This window comes from Saccopteryx bilineata, chromosome 5, assembly GCF_036850765.1.
Source record: "Saccopteryx bilineata isolate mSacBil1 chromosome 5, mSacBil1_pri_phased_curated, whole genome shotgun sequence".
In the NCBI taxonomy this organism is placed as follows: domain Eukaryota; kingdom Metazoa; phylum Chordata; class Mammalia; order Chiroptera; family Emballonuridae; genus Saccopteryx; species Saccopteryx bilineata.
In genome coordinates, this window is record NC_089494.1 from 75,379,511 (window position 1) to 75,402,031 (window position 22,521).

General features: G+C 35.7%; 1 protein-coding gene across 6 annotated transcripts in view; it reads right to left on the reverse strand.

The window, feature by feature from the left end:
• SLC4A10 (solute carrier family 4 member 10) overlaps positions 1-22,521 on the reverse strand; it is a 330,272-nt gene that overhangs the window by 32,234 nt on the left and 275,517 nt on the right. For all 6 annotated transcript variants that reach the window (XM_066279000.1, XM_066279003.1, XM_066278999.1 and 3 more), the window contains 4 exons: positions 17,203-17,308; positions 10,149-10,310; positions 7,989-8,102; positions 6,475-6,636 (listed from right to left, as the gene is read on the reverse strand). In XM_066279000.1, coding sequence (XP_066135097.1) covers positions 6,475-6,636; positions 7,989-8,102; positions 10,149-10,310; positions 17,203-17,308 — 544 coding nt within the window. The remainder of the gene's footprint in view (positions 1-6,474; positions 6,637-7,988; positions 8,103-10,148; positions 10,311-17,202; positions 17,309-22,521) is intronic.

A 22,521-nucleotide genomic window follows, 5' to 3' on the forward strand; every position in this document is an offset into this window, starting at 1 on the left:
TATGTTACTTAATTTTGCAGATCATTTAGAGCAATAATGAGTATACAGTGCACACCCATCAAACACTAGAGACTATTACCTTCTCACAGTCGAACAAGAAATTACTCTGTCCTCATTTGTTTCAAGGTTCTGCAATAAAAGCGTGTTTCCTAAGGGCTGGTAATTTATCTTAACAATTCCCATAGGTTTTAGCACAATCATTGGCATACAACAGGAAATTAATAAGTTACAGACTGACTTTTTAAAAGAAAACATGTATCCCCAAAACATTTTTTGGAATCAAATTTAAATTGAGTGATTTTAAAATAAACAAAGCTATTAAATTTGTTATCATGAGCCTGAGCAGACATTACCAATTTTTCTAGAAGAATAAATTTGTCTGAGTTTTTTTTTTTTTTTTTTTTTTACAAGCAGTTTTTCCAAACTGAACTGTAAGCAGTTTGTAGTTAATATGAATGCTCACATAGCCTGGAGTGAAACATATTGAGTATTTGTTGCATATTTGTCATGGTAGTATTTCCTTTCTGCTATTTTGCTTTGTTAATTGTTTATTTAGGAAAAACACGTTAAAGTCAATTGTACTTCCTTTTCTCCCAGCCTATTTCTGCCAAATGATAACAGAGCAGGGGACGACAAGGAGAAAATGGGAGATGGCCAGCTACGGACCCTTTCCTCCTGCACTGTCACCAATTTTAGGGCACTCTTCCATGGGTCAGCTGAACAGGGGCAATGCTCCAGCTCACCAAAATGCCTAAACCCAGTTTCCCTTGTGAAGGAAAACTTTTTTCTGCAAGTAATGCAGGAAAGATTTCATTACTAAGAGCGGGAGAGTGGGGAGAGAACACCCTGGTATCTGCCTAAACAGAAGGGCACAGGAAGGAATACGCTCCACCAGCGCCATAGTACATCCCTGGGTCCTTTTGCAGAGCATTTTGGAAGATGGAGTTGCATGGAATAGAACTCCTCAAATTTGGGTCTCTTTAAAAGATAATGTCTTAACAGCTTAGAGGACTGTTTTGTCCTAAGGACTCTGGAGTGAGAAGAAGAGAGAAGCCTGGAGGACTTACTCAAGTCCCTGCCTCTGAGGGAACACTGTAAATGATGCCTCCTGGGCTTTTGCAAAGCTGTAGGACTGCTGAGAGAGAATGGAAGTGCTAGTAGCAGGGAGATAAACATCAGAGGGCAGAGGACATGGGGCCTTGAGCTAGCATGCCCTGGACTTTCCCAGGACCCAGTTCACTGTGGCTTAACAATATGAGCAAGGATTCCTTCATGCGAGTGATTTCCTATAGCTCTTATTTAGTATTTTAAAAATATGATACAAATGTAAACAGTAAGATTCTGTATTTCAGGAAGCAGACAAAATAATGCTTTCAGAGGAAATCATTTTCTTTTTTAATTTAAAAGCTAGCTTGGTAAAGCACAAGTATCCTGCTCACAGCAATTAGGAAATGTTTTACAGCTTCACATTCATTTGAAATATCCCCTAATTTTTGTGAGCAGTATAAATGAAAACAAAAATACAACTCCCCCCAATTACATTATACAACAATGAGAGCATCCTAATTTAATGTGAATCAAAGAAATAAAACAGTTCTGGCACTTCCACTAATTAATCATCATTCTTCTCCTTCCCTTTCATTTAAAATGTCTTTAAAAACTTGGTCTTTGTAACCAAATTATTAGCTGATAGGCATGCCCAGCCAAAGGGAAGTATCCCTTTATCAGAGAGAGAATCCTGCACCTTTTATCACATTTCTACAGAATGTTTTTCTAAAATACAGACAGAACCAGAGCTTTTATTCTCACATTCACCCACGAATCACAGTAAATGGACATATGGAAGGGAAAGGGAGCATAGCAACAGGTGATGCTACAGCAGACCCCACTAAAACCAGCATGCAGCAAGACAAGAGGCCAGCCAAGAGGACCATCTGATGCCCAGATGCCACTCCTGAAAAAATTCATTTCAAAGCTTGGCAGCAATTTCCTGCATCTGTCAAGTTAACCACATAAAAGACTATAGATTGACATGAAGAACCAGGCTGACAAAGAGGGCAAAAAAGAACATATCAAATGCCATAATCATCAAGAGAACGTGGTGCCAAATGAATGTTGCAAATGCATTCATTTACTCAAGTGATCTGGGATTGTATTGCTGTTTATTAAAAATGATGTCAAAAGAAGCCTGAACTGTCTACAGAAACATGTAGAAAAACCCACAGTTGTATCTGAACAGAAACTTTCTATGCTGCAAAATAATCTCTTTTATACATCTAGAGAATTTTTTTTTTGAAAAAGCGAATATGTTTCATGCTTTTCAAAGGAATTCATTTAAACTATGCCTATCCTAATTCTCTTGGAAAAAGCAAACAAGGTTAAAAAAAATGCTAGATAGAGTATAGATTTAAATCTATATTTAATATAGATGATAATTTGTATTCTCAAATTTGTATATATGCAATTTTAAATTTGTTTATTAAAGTATAGTTGGCATACAACATTCCATTAGTTTCAGGTGTACAACATAGTGATTTCACATTTGTATAATTTGTGATGTGATCAACCCAAAGGTACAGGAGGTACAATGAGTTGGATTTTGGCTCATTTTGATCTTCTTCATTCTGAGGGAGGAGTAAATTACTGAGCCAGTGAGTTGGGCCCAGCCTCTGCAGGGCAACACAGCTTTCTTTTGTATGCAGTAACACTTAGAAAATAATGAAAACCATTTTTAGTGGCATGAAAAGTTCTTCTAAAAGAAAATCAACTACTAGTTTTGGAAATGGAAATAAAGAATAAGTCAAAAGACCTACAGTATAAGTCTGGGAGAGATAAGGAATGAAGAGCTGAATTCTGAGGTGACTTGAATATATGATGTAGACTTAGATACAATTAGACACATGATCTGGAATCTACCAGGTGCTTGAGATAGAAACTACAAAGCATGCTTCATTGAATTATTTCTGGGGATGCTCCACCCGAGTGAGAAAAAAACATAGTTAAGGCAGTACATTGGCCCTGGCCGGTTGGCTCAGCGGTAGAGCGTCGGCCTAGTGTGCGGAGGACCCGGGTTCGATTCCCGGCCAGGGCACATAGGAGAAGCGCCCATTTGCTTCTCCACCCCTCCGCCGCGCCTTCCTCTCTGTCTCTCTCTTCCCCTCCCGCAGCCAAGGCTCCATTGGAGCATAGATGGCCCGGGCGCTGGGGATGGCTCTGTGGCCTCTGCCCCAGGCGCTAGAGTGGCTCTGGTCGCAACATGGCGACACCCAGGAGGGTTGCAACATGGCGACGCCCAGGATGGGCAGAGCATCGCCCCCTGGTGGGCAGAGCGTCGCCCCTGGTGGGCGTGCCGGGTGGATGCCGGTCGGGCGCATGCGGGAGTCTGTCTGACTGTCTCTCCCTGTTTCCACCTTCAGAAAAATGAAAAAAAAAAAAAAAAAAAAAAAAAAAAAAAGGCAGTACATTGGTTAACTTATACTCAAGAAACAGATGTCCTTCATGACAATGTGGTTGCAGTCAAAACCAGGAGACTGCAAACATTTCAGAGAAGCCACAGGTAGAAGAACGGCTATGGAATAGGCCAATACTCTGAGCAAAGAATGTTCAGAGAAGATGATTTTTTATTATTGTTAACAGGGAAAGCAGCAGCAGTAGACCACACTATACCAAAGCTTAGAAAAGACAAAGGTTATAGGCCAAAAAGGAAAAAAAGTGCTCAGTGTAGATAAAATACGTCTTCACTGCAAGGACCTTGCTTTGCAAATATCAATGTCCAAGGGAGAAAATGCAGTGTTCAGACTCAGTGGCCAAGGACAAACTGGCTCTTCTACTTAGGGAAAAGTTTATGATTAAGTCAGATTTACTCTGTTTTTTACTATATCCAACCTGCTGTTAAGGGGCAAAAATATGAGTCTTTTGATTACATGGTCATTTATTTGTACAATAAAATAGTAATGTACAAATAATGTAATATAGTTTATCAATGTAGCCTCAAGTTTATTTTAGTGACCAAAAGCTTAAGTGTTTTTGTTCTACATTAAATTCTATAAACACAAGGACTTGGAAGACTACATAAAAACATGCTTTACTATATTTTAGCTATTCTACAAGAAATGTAAAGAAGAAAATATATTATATTTGCTGATTTGGGGGGTTGGCAAGGACTGTGAATGTCAAGGACCAAACACAGGCTCATGGAAAGAAGCAAGTGCTGTGTGACTTATGAGGTTGAGAGAAAAACAATACAGAATGGCCAAAAAGATACTATCACCTTCCGCAGTTCTTCACTTACTTCCACATTTTCTTTTAATATGATGCCATTAATACTTAGAAAAAAATACTGTCTCCATCAGTTTATCCAATTAAAAGGATAATTTTTCAGCAAAATCTGTGGGATTTTTTACCTAATTATAAAAACTAAAAAATATTTTCCTTTGAAAGAGAAACAATGATTATACAGTTTATTTTCTTCGTAAAACAGGACACTTCCAGTTCATTCCAATGTATCATATAATGAAATATTATATATATATATATATCTAAATATTATATAGATATATATATATCTCCATGCAAATGTGTATTGTCATCGCCATGGGAGGGTTACTGTGATAATGCTCTTTTGTGAAAGAGATGAGAGGTACAGATGTATGCAAACATATATTTGAGTATATGATAAAAGGTTACAATGTTATTGTTAGGTAGGGAAGTTACAGTGTTTTCCACTTTTTTCTTTTACCTTTGTATATGATCTAATTTCAAAATCAAAATTATATATTACTTTATAATGAAAAGTATAGATGTTTTCAATTTTAAAAAATAAACTGGTGTCTAGAAAAGTGTTTTCCTACTTTTTAGAGAGGGACAGACTAACAATATTTAACACAGAGTACCTACACTTGTTTTATAGATATATTTAATTAACTATGTAACCTTAATAATAATTAGGTTGCAGTGGCATTTGCTTTTTGTAAAAGGCTAATGTTTTAAAAGTGAAATATACTTTTAAATGATTGGCATTAAATGAGTAGGATATTAAACTTGGAGGTCTGAATTCCTTGTTTTGAAAGCTGTAAATGATTCAAAGTTTCCAGTATTGAATTGCATAGTTCAGTGATGTTTCGGGAACCAGTTCATAAAGGCTTATCAGAGCCAATTGTTTAATTTTCAATAAATTTTCCTGCCCGTTGATGTCACACTAGTAGCATAATGTGGACCGTGATGGGAGTATTTATACCATGAAAATCAGCAAACATTAGAAATCTGAATCTCTTTTTTTTATACGTAGAGAACTGGTTGTTAAACATGTACCACACACTACTGGTATACTTCCTGAGACTTTATGAAATATATTTGTAAAATAAATTCTTCATAATTAAGAATTTTATTTGACAAAAGCATAAGTGAATTGAATAAACTTTCAAAACACATTTTGAGTACTTAAGTTACTTTCTACAGAGACTTAAGAAAGCTCTTTGTTTTAAGATATATATATTCTCTTCAATATATACAGAAAAATCCTTTTTAGTAATATTTATTACAAATCATTACACTTTCTTACATCTGTGTTACTACTATTCCCTGTCAAATAGCTCAGTTGGAGATTTTAACCTTTCTAAAAAACATACTTATAAATCCTACAAGCATGATTTCTGTTGCTCTGACAACAAACCTTTCCCTCGAGTTTAAAGAGTATGTACATGATACCAGAACAAAACAAGATTGTACATGCACTCTTTTTACAAGGTTTGATTTAGATCATTTGTAACCATTCAATGATTTTGATTTTATTTAACATATTCCTAAAAGTAACAGTATTCACATTACATAGCTCAGACAAGTTGTATATCAGTGAACAATTTTGATTATTTGCAGGTGTAAAATGGCAGGGTCAGAATATAATAAACAAGATATATATTCTCTTTGTAAAACAAAAGAAGTCATTGAAGTCTTCAATAAAACTAAACAAAGATGTCACTTAAAAACTATACATTTATAACTGGGTTTTGTTGTCACAGGCATTACAGAGAGGAATAGCTAAAGAAAATGAGAAATATCTGAAAATGATCCAATAATGGATGTAATCTATTCTAATGACATATGTAGGGTCAATTCAAGAAATCCCCAATGTAAAATATATCGGTAAAGCTACACTTTACTAGAATAGATTATTCCATTAAAATATAGTAAACATGGTAAAGATGTTAGAATTTAGGCAAAATTTTTAAGTCCTAGAGGTAAGATTTCAGAGTTTAGAGCTCAGCCAAGTGCTATAAATTAACTGATTCATTAAAAAATAATTTAAGTTTACTGTAAGACAGACTATCCTGAATGTGGAAAATAAAAATTAAGAACCTGAAAACACTATTTTAATATTTCACTGTACAAATGACTATAGACTATAGAGTATAATGAATATCAATTGATGATGGTCAAGTCACAATAATTTACATTAAAATTAATGTTAAAATATACCTTCAGCTTATGCTCTTTTCTGTTGATGATGACTGCTGTTATCTGTTGGTCCATAAAAATTAGAATAGTACAAAGCAAAGCTGGAATAACAGCAGCAATTACTGTCCACCATGGATTTGGACCTACAGGTGTCACAAACCAGCCACGATCATCTCTGGTGGGCTGTGAAAAACAAAGTAATGTACATAGTTATTACCTGGATTAATGAGTACTTAATCAAATTTAATCTTACAGCTGCTACCAGGAAAACCCTAGTTATAAGCCAATAAGCTGAGTGAGCTATAATTAATAATACTAATGTTTACAAAGCATGTATAAGGTACAGTCACCATTCTAAGCACTTTAAATATTTTAACTAATTTTCTCCTTCACAATAGATAGAGATTCAGATAAGAAAACTGAGACACAGAGAGGTCTAGTAAATTGCCTAATATCCCAAAGCTAAATAAGTGGAGGAGACAGGATTTGAACTGTGAGAGACTGGCTCGAAAATATGTGTTCTTAATCAATACCTATGTTAAATAAAGTAATATTTACCATTTACAGTGGGCAAATTTATTTATATTTACAAATAACGTTGCTGACAACTGTGAGCACTCTTATTTTAGATATGTGTACAGGTCATTATCTGAAAACAGCAAAATAGACACTTGGTAACATCAAGGATTCAGGGGAGGGTTCTAAACATGGCCTATGCCTGAGATGAATCTCAGTGGAAGTCTTTTTGACAACACTTTTACAAGGAAGTCCCTAGCTCTGTTTGACAGATGAGAAAACCGAGCCTCAGAGAGGTTCAGGTGTCTGGCCCAAAGTCACAATCTTAGTAACATGGTCAGAATTCTATTTCACCCATGTTTTTATTTCTTTTTCAAGCCCTGTCCACTGGGAAATTCTGCATCAGGAAAATGTGTTTCTCTTAGTTTCAAAATGCTTCCTTATCTCTTAGGAGTGTTGTATATATTAATAGATATTTCAGCTAGAAAAAAAAGACAGAAAATATTTTCAAGTGTCCTCTAGGTTTCTATTTCTGTTGCTCCTATTTTAAAAAGTATTAGAGCATAAAAGCGAGACTGAGACATGGACAGGAGTGTGGTGGTTATGGGGGGTGGGGGGAGGGAAGGAGGGAGGGGGGGAGGGCTACAAAGAAAACTGGATAGAGGGTGACGGGGGACGATCTCTCTTTGGGTGATGGGTATGCAACAGAACTAAATGACAAGATAACCTGGAAATGTTTTCTTTGAATATAGGTACCCTGATTTATTGATGTCACCCCATTAAAATAAAAATTTATTTATAAAAAAAAGGAAACAATAAACCAATACAATAAGGTCACAGGATACAAAAAATTAAAAAAAGTATTAGAGCAAAATTTTAGTCATGCTATGGACATTTTATTGATCTATATCTTTATATTTTCATGAAAGTCCCAAGTTTTAGGGTTATATCCATTATCTAAGTGAAGACCAGGCCTGCAGAGATGAAGAGGTAAACAGTAAATGCTATGATAGCTTCACCTTGAAAACACTTGGTACTTGTAGTTTTGGAGATGGGATCCCAATGGCATAGTCAATTAAAACCATACACAGAATTGTAAGAAAGACAGCAAAGTCACTCACTATGGATCGAACCTAAAAATAATAAAAATATTTGTCACTTGAAGAAACTATAAATAGTAATACTCAGGAACATAATCTAGAGTTACACTTTACAAACACTTTATGACATAACACCATATTATATTTTACGCATACTATAATACAGTGTGTCCATAAAGTCATGGTGCACTTTTGACCAGTCACAGGAAAGCAACAAAAGATGATAGAAATGTGAAATCTGCACCAAATAAAAAGAAAACCCTCCCAGTTTCTGTAGGATGATGTGGCAGCATGTGAGCATGCACAGATGATGATGTAACACTGTGTATACAGCGGAGCAGCCCACGGCCATGCCAGTCGAGATGTGGACGGTACAGAGGAAAGTTCAGTGTGTTCTGTGGCTCACTAAATTCAAATCCGTGACCAAAGTGCAACCTGAATATTGGCGCATTTATAACGAAGTGCTACCACATAGAAATAACATTACTTGGTGGGATAAGCAGTTGAAGGAAACCGGCAGTTTGGTGGAGAAAACCCGTTCTGGTAGGCCATCAGTCAGTGATGAATCTGTAGAGGCACTACGGGATAGCTACCTAAGGAGCCCTAAAAAATCTGTGTGTGAGCCCACATCGAACTGCACTGAATAGTATGAAACTGGGAGAGTTTTCCTTTTATTTTGTGCAGATTTCACATTTCTATCGTCTTTTGTTGCTTTCCTGTGACCGGTCAAAAGTGCACCATGACTTTACGGACACACTGTATTATCATTAGCTTTGTCAGAACTTGAATATATATTTTTGTATCTCGGCCATTAAGATGAACACATACTCAAGCCTTTCCAGACTAAAGCACTGTGAAACAGCTACAATAGTGATTGTGCTATTTTTAATATTTATTTAAAATCTAAGATCATTATGACGCTAAGTGAGTAGATATTTAGAACACAGAATAAGGTCACCTGGCCAGAATTTGGCTGAATTTTAGAACTCTTTCTCCAATACAGGCAACATTTTAATATGATAAACCTGCAGCACTGTAAAATAAAATTAGCATTTTTATTGAAGAAGCATAATATTTTAGTTTATCTGGGATATAAGTGTGGCAGCAAGGACTACGCACAACAGAGTGAGCAAATTTAAAAGTTATTCTGTGTAAGCCAGTTCTCATATATAAAGCCATTTCTCATCTTCAAGCAAAATTCCTTATATAATTATCAATAAGATCTGGCTTCTTTATTAGGATGACTTTATGATACACACACACACAAACACACACAAAAATGCAGGAGATGGTTGTCTCATGTCGGAAAAGTAATTTAATCAAATTAAACTTTTGAGGGAAAGAAGTATATCTTCCACCTTACAGAAGGAAGTGACAAAAACAGAAGTTTCCTGTGGAAGAAACAGTTCTTGAAACGTTTTCCCAGGCTGTAATTTTGATTATAATCTTCGGCTCATCCTTAAAAGGCTTGTTTTCTTGAGTGGTTTTTTTTTTTCTTGTTTTCTATTGGCTGAGTCAGACATTATAGGTGTTACTTTGCAGTGTTAAATATTGAACTAAGCTGTTTCTCTGTTTACTTTCCTTTCCAAATATGCAGATGCAAACGTGGTGGGTTAGGGGGAGGGACTGACACTTTAAAAATGGAAAAGAGAATAGTATTCCAATGAATGTGCAGGGGCTTTCCCAATTAGAGAACGTAACAGTGTCTCCAATGAGGTATCTGTCAGGCTGGAATAGTTCCCACTGTTCACTGGGCAAGAAAGCAACAATCAGTAATGCAGTGTGCGCTTTCAATTCCAAAAATGTAAGTGGAAGAGCGGGAGTTTATCTTTGGGATCGGAAGTCAAGAAGAAAAACCCGAGGTCACGTGCACTCCTAGCACCTGAATGTAAAGCCTCTATCTTCACTGCCCTCCCTCACCTAACTCCAGTCCTGCCCTGGCAGCCTGCTTACACAAAAGTTTTTTAGGGCTCCTTTCATCACAGCAACTGCTCTTTCTTTTGTCTTAAAACACATATGACTTCACAACATGCTTTATGTAGCTTCACGTTTTAATCACGAAAATTGTAGTGTGAGTACCTTGGTTGGAAAATAGCGGCTTGTCTTGAACTGCTTCAGGGTGGCTGACAGAGTAACTGTGGAGAAGAACAGGATCACTGACCAAAATAGGACATCGGGAACGTATGGGTGATCATGGCCGCAGGCTCGTCCCACATACTCTCCATGAAATGATTTGCATTCCTGTCACAGGAAGTAAAACAAATGGGGCTATTTAAAAAAAAAAATAGACATAGTTCTTTCAGAAATCTAACATTTGAAGATCAATTGAGGTCAAGATGCTGAAGCTTTTCACCTACGGCTCTCACAATGACCTAACAGCGCATTACACTCTACAAATTCTATCTGGAGGGGTGAGATAGTGAGCAATAGCTAAAATTTATATTATGTCAAACTTGAACATGAACCTCTTTTAAAGTTTTTGCCTTTTTCAAATTAAATTTAAATCTTTAAAACGTATTGTTTGCCAATCAATATGTATGCTAGCCTTATATTGTCTAAGTTCCTAACACTGTATTTACTGAAAATATGACAGACCTGACAGTGAGTGACTAGTAGGGTCAGACATGTCAAACCGTTTAAATACATCTTCTTAATTAATGTTTACATCAAGCCTATTAAATAGGTAGATGTCATTATTCCGATTTCATGTCTAGAGAAACTGAGATCTAGAGAATTTAAGTAATCTGCTGTGCCTACTGCTGCTGGTGGCAGTAGGTCTGTGATACAAACATGGTGCCTATGGTGGGGATATTACAGTTTATGAAAGAGGAGCAATGACTTTGCAAAATTATCTAGTCCAAAGCCTATGAAAAAAAGATAAGAAAGAAAACAAGAAAATTTTGATATATTGTTACTAAAATAAAACTGAGTAAAAAATTGGGCACAAACATAGATCACACACAGAACAAAGAAGAAACTGATACATGCGCAAGACAAAGCTCATATTTACTATGACTTCTCCCTGGTCTTTTTTCCACTAATACATTATTTTTATAAGCTCCTGAAAGATCATTTCTAATTACTAACTTGGCCATGAGGTGGCAGCAAAGTCAAAAAAATTTTCATTCTCCAAGAAAATCGGAGCATTTTAAGCATTAATATTTCAAAATTGAAAATTTTCTTTTAAAACCATTTTGATTTAAATTATTTTGTTTAATAGGTTATATTGCTAAACTATTTTTATTTTAAAAGAAAGAAAATAATTGTTTAAATATACCAGTGACCTCCTCAATCCTTGAGATATTCTAGACCTGAACAGAAATTGAATTGTGCATTGGTACAGAAAGATCTTAAAGAAAAACGTGGACTGATGGAATGATCACCAACACAGAGTCCACCCATTGAACAATGCCTCAGGTCCTGATGTCCTAGCATAACAGAAAAGAAATACCTTTAAAATAAAGGTATTTCTAGAATAAACCACAGATGTTGGAAAAGCTACTCCTAAGGCTTGGACTCTTAGAAAGAATTGTTAATACATCTTATAATTATCTGAAAGAATTCTGTTTCTTTTCTAATCTAACTGCAAATACTTTCCTTGCTAGCTAAAGTTGAATTCCAATTATCTATGTTAAGCTAATACAGAGTACAATAACTTGGCTAACTAAAAAACCAAGGAAAAATTTCTCAGGCCTTAATTATAGTTTAAATTTTCCTTTTCTCAAAACTTCGTAAAAATACAGTATCAAAAATGAACCCTTAACAGCTGAAATGCCCTTTAATAGAGGATTGGATAAAGAAGATGTGGTACCTATATACAATGGAATACTATTCAGCCATAAGAAACGATTACATAGTGTCATTTATGACAACATGGATGAACCTTGATAACATTCTACTGAGTGAAATAAGTAAATAATAAAAAGCTAAGAACTGTATGATTTCATACATAGGTGGGACACAAAATTAAGATTCATGGATATAGATAAAAGTGCAGTGGTTACCAGGGGGAGGGAAAGGGTGGAGAGGGAGGGGAATAGGGGAAGGGGAGGGGCTTAAAGAGAAACAAAATATAGGGTGACAAAAGATGATTTGACTTTGGGTGATAGGTATACAGCATAATCAACTGTCCAAATGATGTGGAGATGTTTTCTCTAAATCTGTGTACTCTGACCAATATCACCCAGTTAAATTTAATTGTCTAAATAAGAAAAAGAAAAAAAAATGAATCCTTGCATTTTTTAGTTCCTTTTCTCATCTGTGTTCCAAGATACTAGTAGAACAATTACTAAGCAAACTAATGGAAAGCTGAGTGACTAAATATACAGAGAAGCTACAAGCTCCGTTGTAAACTCATTGTCTATAGATGTATGATTATCTCAAGTCTTTTATGCAGATATGAAATGTCCCTTGGACTTGGCTGGGTCTTGCTCTCAATTCTAAAGAACACAGCTGCCATCTTCCATTTCAAAGGATCATTTGACTGTCTTATAATCTATAATAAATTTCCAATACCTTGCCTACATATTTTAATTCAAAGCAAATTTGAAAAGGATATTTTTTTCTTTCTTTTGGAAACAGTATATTAATTTTTAATAAAATTATAACTACTAAATTCTACATTTATCTTCTGGTTTATAATAATTGTGCACCCCCACACATAATATACAATATATATATAATATATATATAAAAGTGAAAACCAAATCTAAATCCTGCCCTTTTAGTTTGAGTCTAATACATGGTTTCACTTAGAAAATGAAAAAATGCTTGTTGACAAACTCATTTTTATTAATTATTCTTCAAGCACATTATAAGTATTAATAATTTCATAGGACAGTAAAAGTCAAGTTTGATAAAATAAGAAATTAAAGTAGGCATTAGTATCCTCACCCTTACATATGTATTAGCTAAACAACATGTTACCCTGGTGCTGAGACTGTGTTACCCAGTTAGGAGTTAATTGCTTGTGAATATTTTAAACCTTGCCTAAGAATTCCTTACAATGGTTAATTTTGAGATATTGCTAATATATGTGTGTGTGTGTAGTTATATATATATAGTTATATATATTGTTTTAAATGTGTATATGTATAAATAACAAATGAAACCTAAGTATTCCAGCTTGCCATAAAAAAACTTGAATTAAGCACTATTCATAATAGCCAAGATACAGAAATAACCTACGTGTGTGTTGATGAATTAATAGATGAAGAAAATGTGGTACAAATATAAAATTGAATATTATTCACCTTAAAAAGTGAAGGAAATCCTATCATTTTCAATAACATGAATAAACATGGACTACATTATGTTAAATGAAATTAAATGGAATAAGCCAGAATGACAAACACTACATGATCTCACTTATATGTGGAATCAAAGAAAATCAAACTGATAGAAGTCACGTAAAATGGTAGCTACTAAGGCAGGGGTCAGGAACCCATGGCTCGTGAGCCAGATGTGGCTCTTTTGATGGCCATATCTGGCTTGCAGACAAATCTTTAATAAAAAAAATAATAACATTAAAAATATAAAACATTCTCATGTATTACAATCCATTCATTTCCTACTGCTCATGTTCATAGTATTTGCGGGTGGCTGGAGCCAATCACAGCTGTCCTCCGGGACAACACCAAATTTTTATTGGATAATGCGTAAGGTACACGGGTCATTGTACGGCTTTCACAGAATTACATTGTAAAATATGTGGCACTCATGGCTCTCTCAGCCAAAAAGGTTCCCGACCCCTGCCCTCTAGGGATGGGAGGAAGGAGGAGAAATGGGAACATACTGGTCAAAGGCTCCAAAGTTTCAGTTATGCAGAATGAATCAGTTCTGAAGATACTAACTCAAAGCATAGTGACTATATTTAATAATATTCTATTATATAGTTGAAATGTGCAAAAGAGTAGATTTTATTTGTTCTCGCCAAAATAAGGCAACTCTGTGAGAGACTAGCATGTTAATTAGCTTGATTGTAGTAATCACTTAATGACACGTACACATATCAAAATATTGTTGTATACCTTAAATATGTATAATTTTTGTCTATTATATCTCAATAAAGCTGAAAAATACATAAAAACAGGACTTATATTAAAATGTAAATTTGTGATATGGGACCATTTTCAAAATAATCATTAAGTATTTATGGAACACTCACTATGCATATAGCAGTTTGGGAGAATCTAAGAAAGCTAAAACGTTTTGCCCTTGGTGAGTTAGCAAAGTAAATCCTATAATTCGTGAAATATGTAAAAATTCAATTTAAAAAACTGGTCAAATGAACAATATATAAAGTAAAAGTTATAATGTTATTTTTATAATATAGTTATAATAGCTGTTAGAACAGAACTTAATTAGTAAAATACTTTCGGTGATACTTGTGATTATGCTTTAAAAAAACAATCCTAATATAACAACTATGACAAAAGAATTTTAATGATCTTTGTTGACCTAAAAATTACAAATTTTATTATTATGTAGCATTCCTTTTGGTTATAAAGATTAGCCAATTATCCATTGCAATAACTGCTTTTAACTAATGAAAAATAATATAAAAATTTCTGCCAGAATGTTAACACTTAGTACAGAACTTAAAAAAAATAGTACTAGATATACTTTGATTGCAAAACACTGTTCACTGTACTCTGCCTGATTCTAAAACTTCTAATATTTAAAATTAACTCATGGCAAGCCAGGTCAATTGTTCTGTGAGTCTTTTAGAAGGTTATTATTTAGGATTTGCAACTATAGAATGAATATTACTTAGCATTAAATTATTCAGAGAATATAAAATACATAAAGTAAATTATCAAGTTAAATACTTTAGAGATGAGATTATCGGGGTTTCTGCATTGAAATAAAAGCCAAGATGAGGAACACAAACAAGAGATTCTTTAGACATAATATCCTATAGTTTACTAAAAATATAGAGATGAATACACTGCTGGATGGATCAACCATGGTAACGTTACCAATGTTTATCCATTAAATGAACAAACATGCGCCCTGGCCGGTTGGCTCAGCGGTAGAGCGTCGGCCTGGCATACGGGGGACCTGGGTTCGATTCCCGGCCAGGGCACATAAGAGAAGCGCCCATTTGCTTCTCCACCCCCCACCCCCTCCTTCCTCTCTGTCTCTCTCTTCCCCTCCCGCAGCCAAGGCTCCATTGGAGCAAAGATGGCCCGGGAGCTGGGGATGGCTCCTTGGCCTCTGCCCCAGGCGCTAGAGTGGCTCTGGTCGCGGCAGAGCAACGCCCTGGAGGGGCAGAGTATCGCCCCCTGGTGGGCAGAGCGTCGCCCCTGGTGGGCGTGCCGGGTGGATCCCGGTCCGGCGCATGCGGGAGTCTGTCTGTCTCTCCCCATTTCCAGCTTCAGAAAAAAAATAAATTAATTAAAAAAAATAAAAATAAATGAACAAGCATGCAAGGTTATTTTTCTAGGTAAAAGAAAAGAGCAGAATAAATGTTAACTATAACAGAAGAAAACAAGAGTAAGTGAAGGCTTATTCTAGAGAAAATGACAACAGTACAATATAGATCATGACTGAATTTTATTTTTATTTTTTTTAATTTTTTTTTATTTATTCATTTTAGAGAGGAGAGGGAGAGACAGAGAGGAGAGACAGAGAGAGAGAAGGGGGGGGAGAAGCTGGAAGCATCAACTCCCATATGTGCCTTGACCAGGCAAGCCCAGGGTTTCGAACCGGCGACCTCAGCATTTCCAGGTCGACGCTTTATCCACTGCGCCACCACAGGTCAGGCCATGACTGAATTTTAAACAGCAGGTAAGTAATTTGATTTTGATTCTGAAGAAAATAATGGGGAAAATTGACAAAATAGACAATAGATCAAGCGCTCTTATAAATATGCTTATATTTGAAAGTTGCTAAGAGAGTAAGTAGGCCTTAGAAGTTCTCATCACAAGAAAAAACAATTCTGTAACCGTATGGTGATGAATATTAACTAGACTTACGGTGGTCATCACTTCATAATATAAACAAATATTGAATCATTATGTTGTACACTTGAAATTAATATAATGTTGCATGTCAATTATACCTCGTTTTTTTAAATCACATTTAGAGTTTATAACATTTGTACAACAAAAAGGATTTCTTAGTTCCACTAATTGTCTCACTTACGAAAATGATATGTTTCATGAAATGACCTAGAACTCACCTAGTTTTATGCTGATGGTTATAATGGGATTTGAGCTTATACAAGTAGGTAAAGTGGAAGATGCTTATACAAATAGGTATAGTAGAAGCAGCTTCGGATCATAGTGTTTATAATTGAGAATAAAGCTAAGAAACTAGAACAACTCAGACTTTCAAAATATTTATTAAAAGTAGAACACTTCCTATTTTCCAATTATGAGATTTAACTAAACAGAAGTAAAGGATAAAAATATTGGTGAAAAAGGAAGTGCACAACATTATAATATTAAACTATTATAGAAGAATGGAGAAATACAGCTATGAGGGGGGCGGTCGGCAATCATAATATAGGGAGATAAGCAAAAATGGTTTTTTAAAGGCCTAGAATTTAAGGTGAACAATATGTTGCCATCCTCTTTCCTGAATAGGAGATGAGAAGAAAATGAAAGTAAGAATTCCTTCCTGAGGGAGGTGTCAGAGTTCTTCTAATAACTTGAATGATTTTTTCCCAAAGATTTTAATATTTTCACTAAAATACTAACAAGCATCCCCTCACCCTCAGCATATTCTGAAGAGCTGGAGCTGTATTACAGAGTAAAGTAAAAGCATTCTGGTTTCTTTACAACACAGAAGGCCGACTTAGTTCTGCCATGTGGTTTCATTTAGGTCAACACCATTCTTATTTAATATGCTTTTGTTTAATTGAGTCATATTATGCTAACGATGTGTGCCTTTAAAGCAATTCAGGCCTAGAAACAATTAGGAAGTCTTAATAATGAAAGAGGACCCTGGTTTACTGATAAATACCTGAAACAAGTAAAATTAAGAAAAAAGTATCACTTTTATAGTAGTATGAGTTGAGCATTCAAAAAAATTACCTCAGTGGCAATAATTCAATCACAATGTCAACAAAATTCCCCAAACAGTAGTATAATTCAAGATATGACTTATTTTTCAATGCTTCACTTACTGTCACAGTTAGGTTTTCCCAAATTATGTCAGAGGCAGAAATATTGGACTCCCTCCATTCTTTTAGTGTGTCGTTGCTGGGATTATGAGGTTCCACACAGTTACACCTGAAAAGGAAAAATGGTACAGTTTGTGAAATAAGTATCTTTTTTGGAATGATACTCAAAACAAATGAGGAATGGGTCCTTCTTCCCTAGTCATGGCCTTCCTCCAAGAGATAAGACATTAGGATATCCTAGACTATTCTAGGACAGACCAGTTTTAGAAAGCAGGGTACTAGACCACTGCTGGGACAGACCACAGTTTTAGAAAGCTGGGCACTGGACCACTCTACAGTGTTTCCTGGAAAGAGGTCATTCCCTCTCATTCCCAGTCAAAGAAAGTTTTTTAAAGTATAGGTTAGAACACAGGACTTTGGAGGCCTTTCAAACCAGAATGCCTTCTAGACTTTAAAATGATCTTTTGGCTCTGGCCTATTGGCTCAGTGGTAGAGCGTTGGCCCAGCGTGTGGATGTCCTGGGTTCAATTCCTGGTCAGGGCACATAGGAGAAGCAACCATCTTCACCCTTCCCCTTTCTCTGCTCTTTCTCTCTCTCTCCCTCTTCTGCTCCCATAGCCGTGGTTGGATTGGTCCAAGCCTATCAGCCCTGGGCGCTGAGGATAACTCCAGGAGGCCTTCACCTCAGGTGCAAAAAATAGCTCATTGTGAGCATGGCCCCAGATGGGCAAAGCATCAGCCCCAGATGGGAGATACCAAGTAGATCCTGGTCGGAGCACATGTGGGAGTCTGTCTCTCTACCTCCCCTCCTCTCACTTGGAAAAAGAAGGGGAAGAAATGATCATTTGACCCTATATTATCAGCCAGGTGGATAAAAATGCTAAATATTCAAATCTGTTATTATAATTTACTTATTTTTATTAATATTGTAAAGCCATATTACTTAAAGTTGGAGTCATTTAATTCATATTGTAAAGATTATTAAAAACTTTGCTGTGAAATTCAAAAATCAAAGCTAGGTTGAAAGAAGAATCCTAGGCATCTCAGGACATATTATTCTTTGTTCCAAGTGATAGTCCTATTAAAAATCAAGCAATCAATATGCAAAAGTTTTTGAGTACCTAGTACATATAACCAAAATGAATGCTGAGTAGTAGCAACAGAGAGAATAAGAAAGAGGTATAGAGATATTATTATGCAATAGAAAATAGTTTATAATTTAATGTTCTTTGTAACTTTATTCATCAATGAGAAGACAGAAGCAAATATTACCAATATATTAACGGCTTTATAGGTTAACTTCAATTTATAAATGGTTTCTTTTCAAAACTTCATTCATAATCTGGCTATTTTTCCTTCAGAAAGCATTTTTCTTATAGAAAAATTTTATAAATGGTGGTTTGTCTACCAGATGAACCCACATAAATTACATAAGTTGAAAATTAGTTAGACTTCAGCTTTAGTGATATTAATAGAACTGTAAGACCTAACTACCATTTCTAACATTATCTCTACAGGAAAATATATTTTAGTTTCTATTTGGTAAATACCTCTGCCTAAGTAACACTCACTCTTCTGTCTCCTACATTAGGAACTTAATCTGTTCTCTTTAACCACTACTCATTCATTCTTCAACACTCAACTTGAGTGTCGATTATTGCAAGAAACTCTACTTGACTTTGGCAATGTGTACAGCATGGTTTCTGCTCTCACTAAGGGAGGTTAGTGGAGTCCTCAGCTGAGCTCACTTGGAGCTGGGCCTCTAAGAGGCCAGAAGGTTATGAGGAGAAAATAGGCAACAAAGATTTTAAGGGAATGGGATATGGAAGCATTAGCTACCATGGGTAGCTGCAGTGATCTCCATGGCAGCAGAAGGAGGAGCTATAGCAAAAGGGAAACAGAATTACCTAAGATGAAATAATAGATATTTATTAATGCAAGTTATTCAAAGCCATAGGTTACTAAGTCCAAGATTGGCCCTATATAAAAAATCAGGCATTTGTTTTAGAAGGCTCTGTCCTTTACTGGCTGTGTGGCCTTGAGTAAATTATTCAAGCACTTTAAATCTTGATTTCCTCATACATAAAATAAGGATAAAAATGACTACCTAGTATAACTGTTGTGAAGAATAAGTAGCTTTATATATACTAATTGCCCGTATGCACTTAGGTAGTTTTGAAATTGTGATTGCTATCATCATTAATGTCATCATCAGTGTGAATTCTGGTTCATTTTTTAGTCTTTCACAAGTACAATAAAGCTATTGACTGTCACCTTGATATATAACACATGAAGAACCCCAGGTTTTCTCTAACATGCTGATGCTCTTTTCATTTTCCTGTCAATGCTTTAAAGAGACAAATTCAGCACTAGAACAGTTTTGCTACTACTGATAATCTATAGAAAAAAATTTCCTATTTAAGTTTGGTTCTGAGTCATTAGATAATTTGGCAAATATATTCAAGACACTATATGAAGACAAAGAGAATAATTTATTTTAAAATGATGTAAATTATTTTTTAAAAAACACAATTAAATCATTAAATATTTTCTTTTTTTAATTTTTTTTAATTTTTTTATTTTTATTTTTTTCTGAAGCTGGAAACGGAGAGAGACAGTCAGACAGACTCTAGCATGCACTCGACCGGGATCCACCCGGCACGCCCACCAGGGACGATGCTCTGCCCACCAGGGGGTGATGCTCTGCCCCTCCGGGACCTCGCTCTGTCGCGACCAGAGCCACTCTAGCACCTGGGGCAGAGGCCAAGGAGCCATCCCCAGCGCCCGGGCCATCTTTGCTCCAATGGAGCCTCGGCTGCGGGAGGGGAAGAGAGAGACAAAGAGGAAGGAGAGGGGGAAGGGTGGAGAAGCAGATGGGCGCTTCTCCTGTGTGCCCTGGCCAGGAATCGAACCGGGACTTCTGCATGCCAGGCCGACGCTCTACCACTGAGCCAATCGGCCAGGGCCTAAACATTTTCTAAAATTAAGAATTAGATCTATTTACAGCAAAATGGTGGGATCTTGATAACATTATAAGGAGTGAAATAAGTAAATCAGAAAAAAACAAGAACTACATGATTCCATACATTGGTGGAACATAAAAATGAGACTAAGAGACATGGACAAGAGTGTGGTGGTTACCAGGGGTGGGGGGAGGGAGGATATAGGAGGGAAGAGGGAGGGAGAGAGTTAGGGGGAGGGGGAGGGGCACAGAGAACTAGATAGAGGGTGGCGGAGGACAATCTGACATTGGGCGAGGGGTACGCAACATAGTTTAATGACAAAATAACCTAGACATGTTTTCTTTGAATATATGTACCCTGATTTATTAATGTCATCCCATTACCATTAATAAAAATTTATTTAAAAAAAAAAAGAATTAGATCTAGCTTCTGGCTTAAGAAACTCACATATATTTTCTTATTACTCAGAATTCAATAAGCAAAGGAATAATCTGAAAATAAACATGAGGATAAACATCAACAAAACAGATAAGTAAAACAGTGGAATACAAAAAGCAAGATGTTTGGAAAAGCAAACAAGAATAACAGCAATAATAGTACTTGTACATATTAAAATGTTAGTACTATGCATATGAAAATATAGAGGCACAAGTTACTTGGTCAAGGTTACATAGCTAGAAAAGTCAGAGCCAGAAGTTGAACCTAGGCAGCCCACTATTAAACACTAACTAGTATACACATCTTTATCCAGCTGCAGTAGAAGAGGGACCTGGCCTACTTAGGAGAATCCCAGAGAATCCAGACTCAGAAAAGGGCTCCCACTCAACAAAGAAGTAAAGAGGTGGAGCTGAAACCACCGGAACTAACTTTAGTTAATTTCAGAAATCTTCCCCCAATACTATACTTATAGACATACTTCTTCACAGAACGGCATCAGACTTTTCTCTCGGAAATACTATTATCATTTTGAGGCCAAATTATTTTGAACTTAGAATTCTTTCCTGAGTTTAATCATCAAATCTGATGTAAGGAAACTAAAAAATGTTGATTTTTTGGGTAGATTTTACAGTTTTTCCTGCCTGTGTTCTTAAATAAAATACAAATTACTAAATTTAAAAAAGCATAAGGAATTAAGAAAAGAGTAGATCCTAAAGACTTACACACACACACACACACACACACACACACAAAGTAAAAGGTAGAATAAATGAATTCAGCAAAGTTGCAGGATACAAAATCAACAGACAAAAACTAATTACACTAGCATTGAACAGTATGAATAGTATGAAAAGAAATTAGAGATTCATATTTATAATAACATAAAAAATAATAAAATACTTAGATATAAACTTAACCAAGGAGGTCAAAGATAGCTACCCTTATAGCTACAAAATATTGTTGAAAGAAAAGAAAGAAGTTTTTATTTACTGGAAGATTTATTTTTGTAAAATGCCCATACATCCTAAAGTCATCTACAAATTCAATGCAATTTCTATCAAAATTCCAATGGCATTTTCAACAGAAAAAAAGAATCCTAAAATTTATATAAAATTACAAAGAATCCTGAATAGTCAAAACCATCTTGAGAAAAAACAAAGTTGAAAGCCTTATATATTCTGATTTTAAAACATAGTACAGCCTGACCAGGCAGTGGTGCATTGGATACAGCATCAGAATGGGACGTGGAGGACTCAGGTTTGAAACCCCAAGGTTGCCAGTTTGAGCATGGCTTGAAGCCCAAGGTCGCTGGCTTGAGCAAGGGGTCACTCACTCTACTGTAGCCCCCTGGTCAAGGCACATATGAGAAAGCAATCAATGAACAACTAAGGGGCCACAACGAAGAAATGATGTTTCTCATCTCTCTCCCTTCCTGTCTGTCTGTCCCTGTCTGTCCCTCTTTCAGTTCTTTCTCTGTCTCTCTCTGTCTCAGTTCCAAAAAAACGAAAACAAAACAAAACAAAACAACATAGTACTAAACTACAATAATCAAAATAGCCCAGTACTGGCATAAATACTGACATATAGAACTATAGAACAGAATAGAGAACCCAGAAATAAACCATCACATATACACTTAAATGATCTTTGACAAGAATATCAAGACTACACAGTGGTAAAAAGGACAGTCTCTTCAACAAATGGTGGATAGCCACATGCAAAGGATAAAATTAGACCTTTATCCTACACCATACACAAAAATCGATTCAAAACTGATTAAAGAATTAAACATAAGACTTGAAACTATAAAATTTCTTTAAAAAAAGAGGGGAAAAGGTTTTTTGACATTGATCTTTTATTGGTCTTTGCAATATTTCTTGGATATGACATCAAAGTCACAGGCAACAAAAGCAAAAAAATA